Source organism: Penicillium antarcticum, assembly GCF_028974205.1.
Source record: "Penicillium antarcticum strain IBT 31339 chromosome Unknown utg000009l_segment0_segment0, whole genome shotgun sequence".
NCBI lineage: Eukaryota > Fungi > Ascomycota > Eurotiomycetes > Eurotiales > Aspergillaceae > Penicillium > Penicillium antarcticum.
Window position 1 is genome coordinate 5,751,759 of NW_026695307.1, and position 12,085 is coordinate 5,763,843.

The window sequence follows — 12,085 nt, forward strand, 5'->3', positions numbered from 1 at the left end:
ATTCCCTTTCGCTTTCTTATCCATATCCATATCCTGATCCCCATTCTATTTCAGTTGATTTGATATTCATTGCATTTCTTTCTTCTTGTTTCTGTTTCTGTTTGTGTTATTGTTCATATTTACGTTCTGTTCCTTGCAGTCGATGCTGGTTCGAGATGTATACCCCATCTGCTTTTCCTACTTGATTTTATCTACATGGGTCTTCTTATGTGGATTTGATTGATGGTTGTTGTTTTGCCGTTTCCCGTCAAATATGTGTTCTGCCTGTAAATGAATTGAACCGTAGTTTCAAAATTCAGCTTCCCATCTGACCAAAACTAGAACCTTGGATCATGTGTAGTTTTACGTTGCGGTGGTGACTGCTTGAGCAGCACATTCAAGTCTGTCAAGTATGAAGTAGCAGTTTACAAGTATCACAAATGGATATAAAAACAACTCATATTTACTCAAACCCTCACGTCTCACTCACTATCTATTACACATGAATCAGCCAAAAAAGCACAAAACAAACACCCCGATGCGGAAACATCTAGCACCTGAAATATCAAGATCACAATCAAAACCAAGACATGAATCAAAAATCAAATCGCTTCACCTCAGCGCAAGACAGAACAGTCCTATACAAGCACCAGCGTGTAGAGATGAAGAAGTTATTCTGAAGACAATTGGTAATGGATAATAAATAGATGGAATTGAGTCAAATGTGTAACAGAAAGAATACAAGCCTTCTGAAAGAAAAGGGGTCAAGATACGGATAACAAATAGTGGGGGGAGAAGTATCACACGCGACGCCGTTGTCATCAAGTCATGAACGAAATTGACTATGGCTGAGGCCCAGCTGGAGAGGGAGAAGCACCATGCATTCCATAGGCTCCTGGAGCGGGACTTGCGCTTGTGGAGGTTCTGGCTCCGGGGGCAGGGCTGACATCACCGCCGACGCTCTTGATGCGCTCTTCGACGCGCTCCTTGTGCTGCCTGTTGCGGAGGTGGACTTCGAAATTGTCCACTGTCATGCCAGGACCTGGGGTGTAGAGTTTTCCTGGACAATCGTGGCAGCGGATTCGGGGAAGGTATTGATATTTGACTTTCTGGCCGTCCGAGAGACTGTTAGGGTTGGCCACTGGGGCGAGGGTTTCGGTGTCGACGGCGGAGTATCGCATCACTCCTTCAAATGAGTCATTGGGATGGGATTGTTTGAGTTTTTGAAGACCAACTGCGAGCCAGGGGGGTGGCGGGGGCTGCGGGAGGCAGGGGAGTCAGCCAAGGGCCAAGTACTGGGGTTAATATCTACTCACGCCAGAGACACCAGGTTGCGGGGGGTTCGGGGCATCAACAGCTCCGGTTTGTTGCGGTCGCGGTTGAACATGAAGTCGGGATCTATCGATTGGAGGTGCCATCGCTCGCTGGGAACCAGATTGGAAGGGATAGATTCGCTTTCCGTTTCTCAAATCGACAAGCTTATCTCGTGGCATCCTCAGTCTGACCACCAACTTTTCGGGCGGCTCCTCTACACTTTCCTCTCGGTATTGCTGGCGTCGAGATGAGACGCGAGGTTCGTATGCCATTGGTTCAGGGGTCGCGGATTGGCCCAGGGTTTGCCGAAGGGCCGCATGAGCTGCACTTGCCGCACCACGCATGCCTCTCGTGCGAGCGGTCCCTTGTGCGAGGTTGGGACCAATTGCCGGAGACCCAACAGAAGAATCGTCGCTATCAAATTCATCAGAGTCATCATCCCGGTGTCCAGTCATTCCACGGCGGCGGCCAGAGCCAGTTCGCTTGACCACGTTGCTTTCTTCGAAGGAACCGACTGAATTGGGAATCACAGATGAAACAATCATTGTGCGAATCGTGCGTTGCCGGTCCTTGAGATCTGGCAAAGCCGGGCCGCCGCGTCGGTTAATGGATCGCTTTTGACGGCGCTGCTCTCGAGATATAGAGATTTCGGTGCGTTCGAGGTCTGCCTCATTCAGCTCGTAAAGATAAGGCGTATGCTCTTTGGCGGATTGGTATGGTCGGAAGGCCGAAGATACGGGAGTAGGAAGGAAAGAGGTGTGCAGGTCTGGGTCCTCGATAGGGCGACCATCGAAGGGGTGAGCAACAATATACAAGGATTTGGTGAAGAGCTGAGACTGCTCGCGGATTGAGTGTGCAATGGCGGTAGTGAACTCCCCCGAGAGAGACAGGTCATCCGTCATGCGCATGGCAAACTCTTCGGGTGAGTTATTGGGGTCATTGATATCCCATTCAAATTGATCAATGAGTGTATGTTGACCGATGGTGATGTTCAGCTTCACCAGGATGCGCATCTCATCATTTTTGTATGCGCTGTAGGGGAGCTGATCATCGAGGGGATCTTCATGAATGGAAAGATGCGGGTAATAATCCATCACCTGCTCCTGTATGCTCTGGGAAATCATTCGCGCTAGAGGGACAGAGGACTCCAATGGAAGACCCAAGTCCTCCACTAGCTTCTCAGCAAACAAGTCCGGGGATACAATTCGGTCGTGGAGGTTCCAGGTGAAGGTATCGCGGATCTTGACCTTGTCCCAGTCGATATCCAACCGAATAGGTACGAGATCCTCCGTCTGCTCGCTTTGAATCTTTGCATCGCGTCGTGAGACTCGGAGTTCTCGCGTCTTCCGGTTTCCTGGTCGGCGTCGGTGGACGGGGTACATAAGTTGAGGATGTTGGTTGCGAAGATCGGTGCGTGGGTTTCCAAATCCCTCGTAGCCCACTCCATATAGGGCAGCCGGGTTCATCTGGTTTTCACGTCGTACTGCTAAATAATAGTCGCGCTCTGCCCGCTTGTTCTTTTGTAGATCAAGGCCGGGATTTTGCCAGGCACCAGCTGCAGCGTGCTGGAATTCGCGATCGACATATTGCTCAAGAAGGATCTTATCAAGTGGTGTCTCGCGAGCACGAACGGGCATGGCACCAGAGACCTCTGTCGAGCGTGCAGCGGATCCGTCGCGCGATTGGTTTCTTGTGGAGCTGTTTCCATTCGAACGAGCGGTACCGTTGGAGCCCTCGCTACCCTCCGATGCCGAGACCCCTGAAGCAGCTAGCATGGCTTTTGCGCTTTGTTTTCCTTCGGCGATTGTGTCTGGTGTTTGACCGTTTGACTGGGCTCCAAAGTCAATGCTGTCACCTAGTTCCCCTGTGTCCGACGCGCCGGAGCCGTGCTGAGAACCCGATTGAGGGTCTCTCGGAGATTGCTCGAATTGCAATGGGCCACCTGTCATTTCAGGGGATGGCATTGTCAACGGGTCGAAAAGCGACTGGGAGGCGAACTTGGATGACACTCAACACAACAGGGATATGTTGAGACAAGTTATGGTAGCATTATGGTACTAGACCTAAACGCGCGATCAGATCTTGATTAGCATGTGTTTCTGGAGCATGAGGCATTGTACCAGTTGCTGTCGCGACCGTGCCACCCGTGTCACCGATGACATTGAACGTGTCGCAATGGGGGTATACTCCGAATATGCCACAGTCACCAGCTGAGGATGCGCAACCAGGCCTACCTGGTGTGGCATATGGGAGATAGAGCCTGGGAAGCTGAATGGGGAGATCAAACATACCAAGGCGGAAGGAGAGCTTGATGTTTCGTGAATGGACCGGCAGTTCCAGCGCAGAATTCGCTCTAGTCGGAAAGTCCAGATCAGCTGGTTTTATCGCGGACGATGTTCTATCCCAACTGGTTCTTCTATAACCCGGGGGCGGTTGTGATTCTTAAGGGCTGGGGAGGTGAAAGAGGCAAAGAAGAAGAGGGAGAGGTCCCGTTACAAGTGTCCGCACCCGTCAGGATCAGAAAGCAAGGAAGCGCGCTGTCTCACCCACGTCAACAGCCAAAGGGGATTGAATAGGATGATAGGCTTATACGAGATCTGAAGCTATTCGCAAATGACCAACAATAGGCTCCCAGAGGGCCCAATACCTCCAATACCATTTTTACTGTATTCGCGCTTACCGCTCTTGGCGATCATGTGATCATGTGTTTAGTCATGCCATTCACGTGTCCATCTGGAGGTGCTGCATACAGCTTCATGTACAAGACTTGGAGAAGAAGGTAGTAGCTGGATAATATTTGGGTTGTATTGGTAGCTACTGGCTTTTTACATGACTCTTACATACAAAAAGTAGACATGAGGGCTGCGGCATAGACTTATGGATTATACTGGATTTTAGATGGAAGAACTGGAGATATGTACAAAGGTATGCCAAATACGAGTGCTAAAATTCCAAGCAGCAAATACCTTTCTTCGCCTTTGGAACCTTTCTTTCATATTTGATTTAGATATATACATAGAGAAATAAAGTGTTAAATCAGAGGCGAAGGTAGAAGTATGGATATCTACTGTATTCGGCTATTTCTGATCTACTTCTTATAACCAAAAATCGAAAGTATCCGCTATTGCAGGCCCGCTGGTTTAATGGTATAATTCACCGTTCGGATTCAGTTCCAGTATTGGTTATGATACTATCTCGGTGAGGCTCCGCGTTCGATTCGCGGGTGGGCCCTGCTTTTTGCTGGTCTATTTTTGACATTTGAGTATCCTAGTCGTGAATAGAGAACGAACATTGTGCTTGAATATATTGAAGCTTTGAAGGAGCGTGACAAAAGAGGGAATGGTTCTTTGATGTGATGATGTGATGATGTGATGATTATAGTAGGTAGAAATCCTGATAGTGAAAGACGTGCTCTTTATAGGTACTGATCCCATACGGGTATCAAGACCTGCTAAAACAAATGCGTATTATAATGTCCCGGAGTCTGTTCACTAGAAGTATAAGTCCACGTATATACTCGGGTGGCAAACTCCACTTCGGCATCAATGGATGCCGAAACCGAACTGCAGCAAACCTACAACCTTAGCTAAAACCTGAAACATACACTGCGAATCCGTGGATGTGTTCATGTGTTAATAATCTCATGTAATCCTTGATTTTGAGCAATCAAGGCAAAGATATGATTGGACTGATCAGATACTGATTTCTCACCTTTAATACATCCTCGGCCATTGGAGAGCGCGAACGACCGCACTCCGAAGACACTAACTTGGGCCTAACCCGGCTAATTCTGACGCGTCCGAGACCTAACTCCGAGTCCGAAAAGATGAATGATATCTTTTTATATAGGGGTTCTGCCCCCAGTCGTGCTTGCCAATCCACAGACTTCCTATTTGATACACATCATGGCGCATCCATTCGACTCGAGTGCCACCACACCTCGATTAAGCATGGAGAACCAGTCCAACCAGCCTGGCACAATTGCCAGCTCAAATGATGACAAAGCCGATGTTGAAAGTGCACGCATACCAGAAGTCAAGGAAAAGCCCACTGAAAAGGACCCAAACCTCGTTGAATGGGATGGTCCAGACGACCCCGAAAATCCGCAGAACTTCAGCAAGGTGCGCAAATGGGTCATAACTTTGACTATGTCCTCCATGACCATGTGGATTACCTTTGCATCCAGTGTCTTCTCCACAGCAACTCAGGTTACCGCAAAGGAATTCAATGTCTCGACCGAGGTCATGATTCTGGGCACCAGTCTGGTCGTCTTTGGCTTCGCACTGGGCCCGCTGTGCTGGGCTCCACTGAGCGAACTATACGGCCGTCGTATCCCACTGTTCTCCGGCTATGCTATCTTCGCCATCTTCCAGATCCCCGTGGCCGTGGCCCAAAACCTGGAGACAGTCCTAGTCTGCCGCTTCCTCATGGGCGTATTTGGCTGCTCACCTCTGGCAGTCGTCGGCGGTGCCATGGCTGATATCTGGGATCCCATTGACCGCGCAGTGGCCATTGCTCTTTTCAGCTCAGCAACCTTCCTCGGACCCGTCATGGGCCCAATCATGTACGTATAATCATTCCCAATGGCCACACAGATACAGATACTAACACCACCCAGCGGCGGCTTCATCACAGACTCATACCTAGGCTGGCGCTGGACGGCCTGGATAACACTAATCGCGTCATCTTTCTTCGGGCTAGTCGCCCTCCTAGTCGTCCCAGAGACATACGGACCAGTCCTCCTCCAAAAGCGCGCAGCCCGCCTACGCACCGAAACCCGCAACTGGGCCCTGCATTCCTTCCTCGACGAACACAAGCCAACAATGTCCGACATCGTCACCAAATACCTCCTCCGCCCCTTCCAGATGCTTTTCCAGGAACCAATCCTCCTCTTCATAACCATGTACCTAGCCCTAATCTACGGCATTCTCTACCTCTTCTTCGAAGCCTACCCAATCTCCTTCGGCCAAGTCCGCGGCTGGACTCACGAAGGCGTAGCAGCGCTTCCATTCCTGGGTATCCTCGTCGGCGTCGTGCTGGGCGTGTGTCTAATCATCTACACCACGAAGACCCGTTTTGCGCGCAAACTCGCCAAACACGGTCGTGTTGTACCCGAGGAACGTCTCGTGCCGATGATGATTGCTTCGGTTCTCTTGCCCATCGGTCTCTTTTGGTTCGGGTGGACTTCTGATCCTAGTATCTCGTGGGTGCCGCAGGTCATCGCCGGTGTGCCCATCGGAATGGGCATTCTGGTTATTTTCATGCAGGGCTTGAATTATATCATTGATGTCTATATGATGTTTGCGAACTCGGCTATTGCGGCCAATACACTTGTGAGGTCTACGCTTGGTGGCGCGTTCCCTCTCTTTGCTACGCAGATGTATACCAATCTCGGTGTGGATTGGGCGTCTAGTGTTCTTGGGTTTATTTCTGTTGCTATGATTCCCATTCCGTTCTTGTTCTTCTTCTATGGCGCGAAAATTCGCGCCATGAGCAAGTTTAGTCCTAAGTTCTGAGTGGGGTTGTGGTTGTTGTTTTTTCTTTTGCATTTAGTAGGGCTTGCGAAGCTTCGGAGTCTAGATGTCTGTTTTATTTTGCTTTGGCGTTGCATATTTTAGAACTCTCCACATTACGATGATAATGAATAAGATTAATTGTATTCTTTAAATTGAGTCTCATTGTATTGTCTGTAGTTTGATAGTACGGTATAAGCCACATGAGGACGCCGACTGTAGGGTTAAGGTAGTGTAGAGCGGTTGATTGTAGAGCGGCATCAACACCTACAAGTACTACGTATACTGAGATCATTCGAACGTAGAGATTTCTCCACCTGTATTGGCTATTATGGCACATTGTATGCGGCGAAACAGGAAAGAAAAAAATCAGAAAAGAGCATATCTCATTAGCCCAGCGAACAAACCCACATCTCCACCCTGGCGAAACGATCTATGCATAAACGAATCCCCGTGCAGAAAGTCAGGTATAGCTGAACCAAGATAGAAAAAGGAAACAAGTCATATCACCCCTTAACAAAAGGGAACCCATTTAATCATAGAGGCTGTCATCATTGCCGGCATCGCCGAAGGTATCATTCTCCTGGACCTCACCAGCGGAGGGGAAGCGGAAGAAGCTACCACCACCGGTGTTCTTAAGGCTCTGGGCGAATGCCTCGTAGCGACGGATCTCGACGTCGCTGACGGAGCGGCGAGCAGACTTCATGGCCTCCTCGAAGTGGGCGCGGGTCAGCTCGGGCACGGGGTCCTCCACATCCTCCTCGTCAACGTCCATTGAGACATCCTCGCCAGCGGCCTCGCGCTCCTTTATGCGCTCGATATCGAGACTGATGGCCTGCTTGATGGCGAGCTTGACGGCACGCTGTGTCACGAAGCCAAGATCGGCACCGGAGAAGCCGTGGGTCTTGCTGGCGATGAAGGACATATCGATATCGTTGGCGACAGGGGTCTTACGGAGCTGGGCCTTGAGGATACCCTCACGAGAAGCCTGGTCGGGAAGGGGAACGTAGACCAGAGTGTCGAGACGACCGGGACGGACAAGGGCGGCATCGAGCTGCTCGGGACGGTTGGTGGCACCGATGACGAAAACGTTCTTCTTGGAGGTCATACCGTCCATCTCAGTGAGGAGCTGGTTGACGACACGGTCGGAAGCACCACCGGCATCACCGACGGAACCACCACGAGACTTGGCAATGGAGTCAAGCTCGTCAAGGAAGACAACACAAGGAGCAGCGGCACGGGCCTTGTCGAAGATGTCACGGATGTTGCTCTCGGACTCACCGAACCACATGCTCAGCAACTCAGGACCCTTGACGGAGATGAAGTTGGCGGCACACTCGTTGGCGACGGCCTTGGCCAACATGGTCTTACCGGTACCGGGAGGACCATAGAACAGTACACCACGAGAAGGCGAGAGACCGAACTTCTGGAACATCTCGGGGTGGTCCACGGGGTATTGGACACTCTCGATAAGCTCGCGCTTGACCTCCTCGAGACCACCAATGTCGTCCCAGCGGACGTTGGGGACCTCGACGACGGCAACCTCGCGGAGAGCGGAGGGATTGGAAACACCAAGGGCGTAGCGGAAGTTCTCCATGGTGACACCAAGAGCCTCAAGAACCTCGGCATCAATGGTATCCTCATCCAGATCGATAAGGTCCATCTTCTCACGGATCTGCTGCATGGCAGCCTCAGAGCAGAGGGAGGCAAGATCGGAACCGACGTAACCGTGGGTCTCGGCAGCAATGGTCTCAAGGTCAACATCCTCACCAAGCTTCATGTTCTTGGTGTGGATCTGCATAATCTCCAGACGGCCAGTGGGGTCAGGAATGCCAATGTCGACCTCACGATCGAAACGACCGAAACGACGAAGAGCAGGATCAATGGAATTAGGACGGTTGGTGGCAGCCATGACGACAACGTTGGAGCGGGCCTTCATGCCGTCCATGAGGGTGAGCAGCTGGGAAACAACACGGCGCTCGACCTCACCGTTGGTCTTCTCACGCTTAGGAGCAATGGAATCGATTTCATCAATGAAGATGATGGCGGGGGAGTTCTTCTCAGCCTCCTCGAAGGCCTTGCGCAGGTTGGACTCGGATTCACCGGCCATCTTGGACATGATCTCGGGTCCGTTGATCAGGAAGAAGAAAGCACCAGTCTCGTTGGCAACGGCACGAGCCATCAAGGTCTTACCAGTACCGGGGGGACCGTACATGAGAATACCACGAGGGGGCTTAATACCAATGGACTTGAAGAGTTGGGGGTGACGCAGAGGTAGCTCGACCAATTCACGGATCTGAGCCATCTGCTTGCGGCAACCACCAATATCATCGTAACCAACCTCGTTAAGGTTACCCTCCTCGTCCTCTCGTTGGATGGGCTCGCCCTCGCAGTGAATAATTGTGTCCTGGGCAACAATGCCATACTCTGGGGGGTCGACCTCCACGACCTTAAACTCGATTTGTCTCATACCACCTCGTACTGTGAACAGGTCACCCTGGCGGACTGGTCGGTATGCCTCACGGAAGTAAGGAGCGAGGTAGACATCGAAGAGGGAGCCGGTCAAACCCTCAATGGTATCGGCAATGGGAAGGACAGCAATGCGCTTGGCCTGTTTTGGGAAGACAAATCAGCATGCACTCATCGAGAACCCGGTCTAAAATCATCAACTTACATATTTGATATCGGGGCAGGGGTGGACAGTGATGATGTCGCCGTGCTTGACACGGAGGTTGTGGCGCACAACACGGTTGATACGGGCGCTCCCGTCATCAAGATCGTCATCGGCAAGGACGATCAGCACGGTGTCCTTACGCTTCTTGCCCTTAACCAGGACTGTGTCACCACGGAAGAGCTGGAGAGTCTCCATGGTGTTGTTCGACAGGGCAATCACCGAGTTATCATCGTTAACGGCATCGGTCACACTAACACCGTTAGCTTTTTGTCCCGAATACCGTCATCTTGCAATCACTCACATCAACGAATTGGGCTTCTTCTTCTTCTTAAGAATAGCAGTCGAAGTGTCGAGCTCCTGCATTCAGAGTCAGTTCTGCGATGTTTTCAAGCTGTCCGACAGCATAGTCTTACCTCCTTCTTCTCGGCGCCAGAGGCGTCCCTGCGGTCAGAGGTTAGCATCATCGACAATCAAAACAGCACAGAAGCAACATACTGGAGGTTAACCCTCTTCTTGTCGTGTGTGTGATCCGGCTCCGAAGACATGATGGCCGTATCTGAGGTCGTGACGTGGAAGGAAGCAAGCTTGGGGGAACAGAGGTGTCAAGTGCCCAAAACCAGGCGGTTTAAGACACGGAGATTGATGTGGAAGTAAAAATGAAGACAGAAAGAACGATGCGATGACCGACGGATCAAAATCAGAAAGCGGATCGACGGGGGAAAGATGGAGGGAGCAGGAATGATGATGTTGAGCTCCAGGTCCACCGCGATGATGATTAAGCTCGACGCTTATGTCATGGGTCTTGTCCGCCACAGCGAAGCAGATGGAAGTCAGTCGATTGGCAGCCTTGGTGCCTGAACTATCGATTCATTGTTTGGCTGCTAAGGTCCTTATGCAATGGATGCTTTTTACGAAGTGAAAACGATCTACACGAAGTGAAACATCCGAATGCACCGGATAATACGCCCGATCTATATGATTATGTCCACAAAACGTTCAAACCACGCAAACTGCGCATGTAAGAAGATCTTCACACCATCTGATCACGTATTGAACCGTTATTCAATGGCCGTAGACTGGATCGGTTATGTATTTCTGTTACTTGGAGAATTCCCTTGATCTGTAAAGTGAGCCCGGTACTTCAGATTGAAAAGCTGTCTGTCATATTCCTGACGAAGCCTTGGTTGAGAGGTTATATAGATCGGTCCGCGGTACCTCACAGTGCTAATACATACGCCGGTCTAGGCCTAGGGATACTTTCGATGTCGACTGCATGTAATGACAAAAATTCTAATGGCCTGGAACAGTTCCCTAGGAGGCTCACGTAGATTGCACCTGTATGGTGACTGCGCCATCCAATGTCCAGGTGTCGCGCATCCCAATAAGATCGCCGAACTAAATCGTTGATAACTTGCATCGTCATAAAAAATACCAATCCTGAAACCTGAGTACACCTGTCAAAGAGTGCACTAAAGCGTTACTCACCCTCAACTCGTTCTCGCGCAACTGTCGTTGCCTGACATCCGTTTACCTCATCCCCCAAGACCGATCTATATCCTCCCATCGCAGCACAAACACGTCCCCAAAAACCGAAATGTGCATTCGCTACGAGCTTGACCCCGCCTGAGGCCATGGCATTTGATTCCAGCTACCCAGAGGACTTCAAAAAAGCCCTAAAGTACACAATTTCCGACAAGGACATCGACCAATTCCTCAAACATGGCGGCTCCCCGCGCTTCGTTTACGGGGTATTGATGCTCCCAACCGTTCTCAAGTACTACATCGATGAAGACCAGAGCAAGAACATCCACAAGCAAATGACACAAGCCACATTACCCGGCTACCAGCTCTACGAATTCGCCGATTCCAGCGCGCCTGTTATCGCGCCTTCGAACAATCCTAAGGCCAAGGTTAAAGGAATGTTGATTTTTAATCTCAGCAATGAAGAGCGGAACTCTATCTATGAGTTTGAGAGTGGGCTGATGCAGCTTTCGAGTGTGCAGGTCGATATCATTCAGAAGAGTTACTTGGGGAATGTGCATGAAATGCGGAAGATCGATGCTGGGGCTTTTGTTTGGGATGGAAGTGTTCATCTTTTGAGTCCTATGATTGGTCTTAGGGTTACTCATGGGGCCAGTTGGGATGTTGTTCCTTACCTGAAGGGTCGGTTTTACCGGGATATCAAAGCGTCGCAGCGTCGGGGTGCTCGTGAGAAGGAGACCATGGAAATGGAATCTCAGACGAAGTATTCGAATTGGAATCAGGCAGGAGGACAGGAACCTGCATATCGTGCCTCTCTCACAAAGATGATCACTCAGACGAGTGCAAATGAGCTCATGGATGACGATGATGACTACTCTGGTACCTCGAGTCCCAAGACTGAAATCTTCATGTACACCCTCGACGATCACGAGGCAAAGAACCGATGAATGATGGCATTTGAGAAGTGACTGAAATAGCAGGGAAGCAGAAAGGGCATGGCCATGAACAGACTTCGCATCTAATGTCTCTTAATTTGTCCACTTTTGACAAAATAAATGAAATGCATCCTTTTTCAAGACTCTATTGGTTAAGCAAATAACAGCATATGCGCTATGAAAATCGG

At 50.3% G+C, this 12,085-nt stretch overlaps 4 protein-coding genes across 4 annotated transcripts; 2 read left to right on the plus strand and 2 right to left on the minus strand.

Moving 5' to 3' along the window:
* Positions 1 to 821: 821 nt before the first annotated feature.
* On the minus strand, positions 822 to 3,257 carry N7508_010512 (SWI/SNF chromatin-remodeling complex subunit SNF5; the record flags this gene model as incomplete). Its single annotated transcript, XM_058468572.1, has 2 exons — positions 822 to 1,238; positions 1,296 to 3,257. The coding sequence occupies 2 exons, from the start codon at positions 3,255 to 3,257 to the stop codon at positions 822 to 824; spliced, it is 2,379 nt and encodes a 792-aa protein (XP_058316418.1).
* Positions 3,258 to 5,198: 1,941 nt separating this feature from the next.
* N7508_010513 (MFS transporter) lies at positions 5,199 to 6,809 on the plus strand (the record flags this gene model as incomplete). The annotated part of the gene is made up of 2 exons (XM_058468573.1): positions 5,199 to 5,857; positions 5,912 to 6,809. 2 exons carry the CDS (start codon positions 5,199 to 5,201, stop codon positions 6,807 to 6,809), a joined length of 1,557 nt encoding a protein of 518 aa, XP_058316419.1.
* Positions 6,810 to 7,338: 529 nt separating this feature from the next.
* On the minus strand, positions 7,339 to 10,025 carry cdc48 (AAA family ATPase CDC48; the record flags this gene model as incomplete). The annotated part of the gene is made up of 5 exons (XM_058468574.1): positions 7,339 to 9,417; positions 9,481 to 9,730; positions 9,782 to 9,837; positions 9,894 to 9,921; positions 9,976 to 10,025. 5 exons carry the CDS (start codon positions 10,023 to 10,025, stop codon positions 7,339 to 7,341), a joined length of 2,463 nt encoding a protein of 820 aa, XP_058316420.1.
* A 1,086-nt stretch (positions 10,026 to 11,111) lies between these two features.
* On the plus strand, positions 11,112 to 11,909 carry N7508_010515 (gamma-glutamylcyclotransferase family protein; the record flags this gene model as incomplete). The annotated part of the gene is made up of 1 exon (XM_058468575.1): positions 11,112 to 11,909. One exon carries the CDS (start codon positions 11,112 to 11,114, stop codon positions 11,907 to 11,909), a length of 798 nt encoding a protein of 265 aa, XP_058316421.1.
* Positions 11,910 to 12,085: the final 176 nt, after the last annotated feature.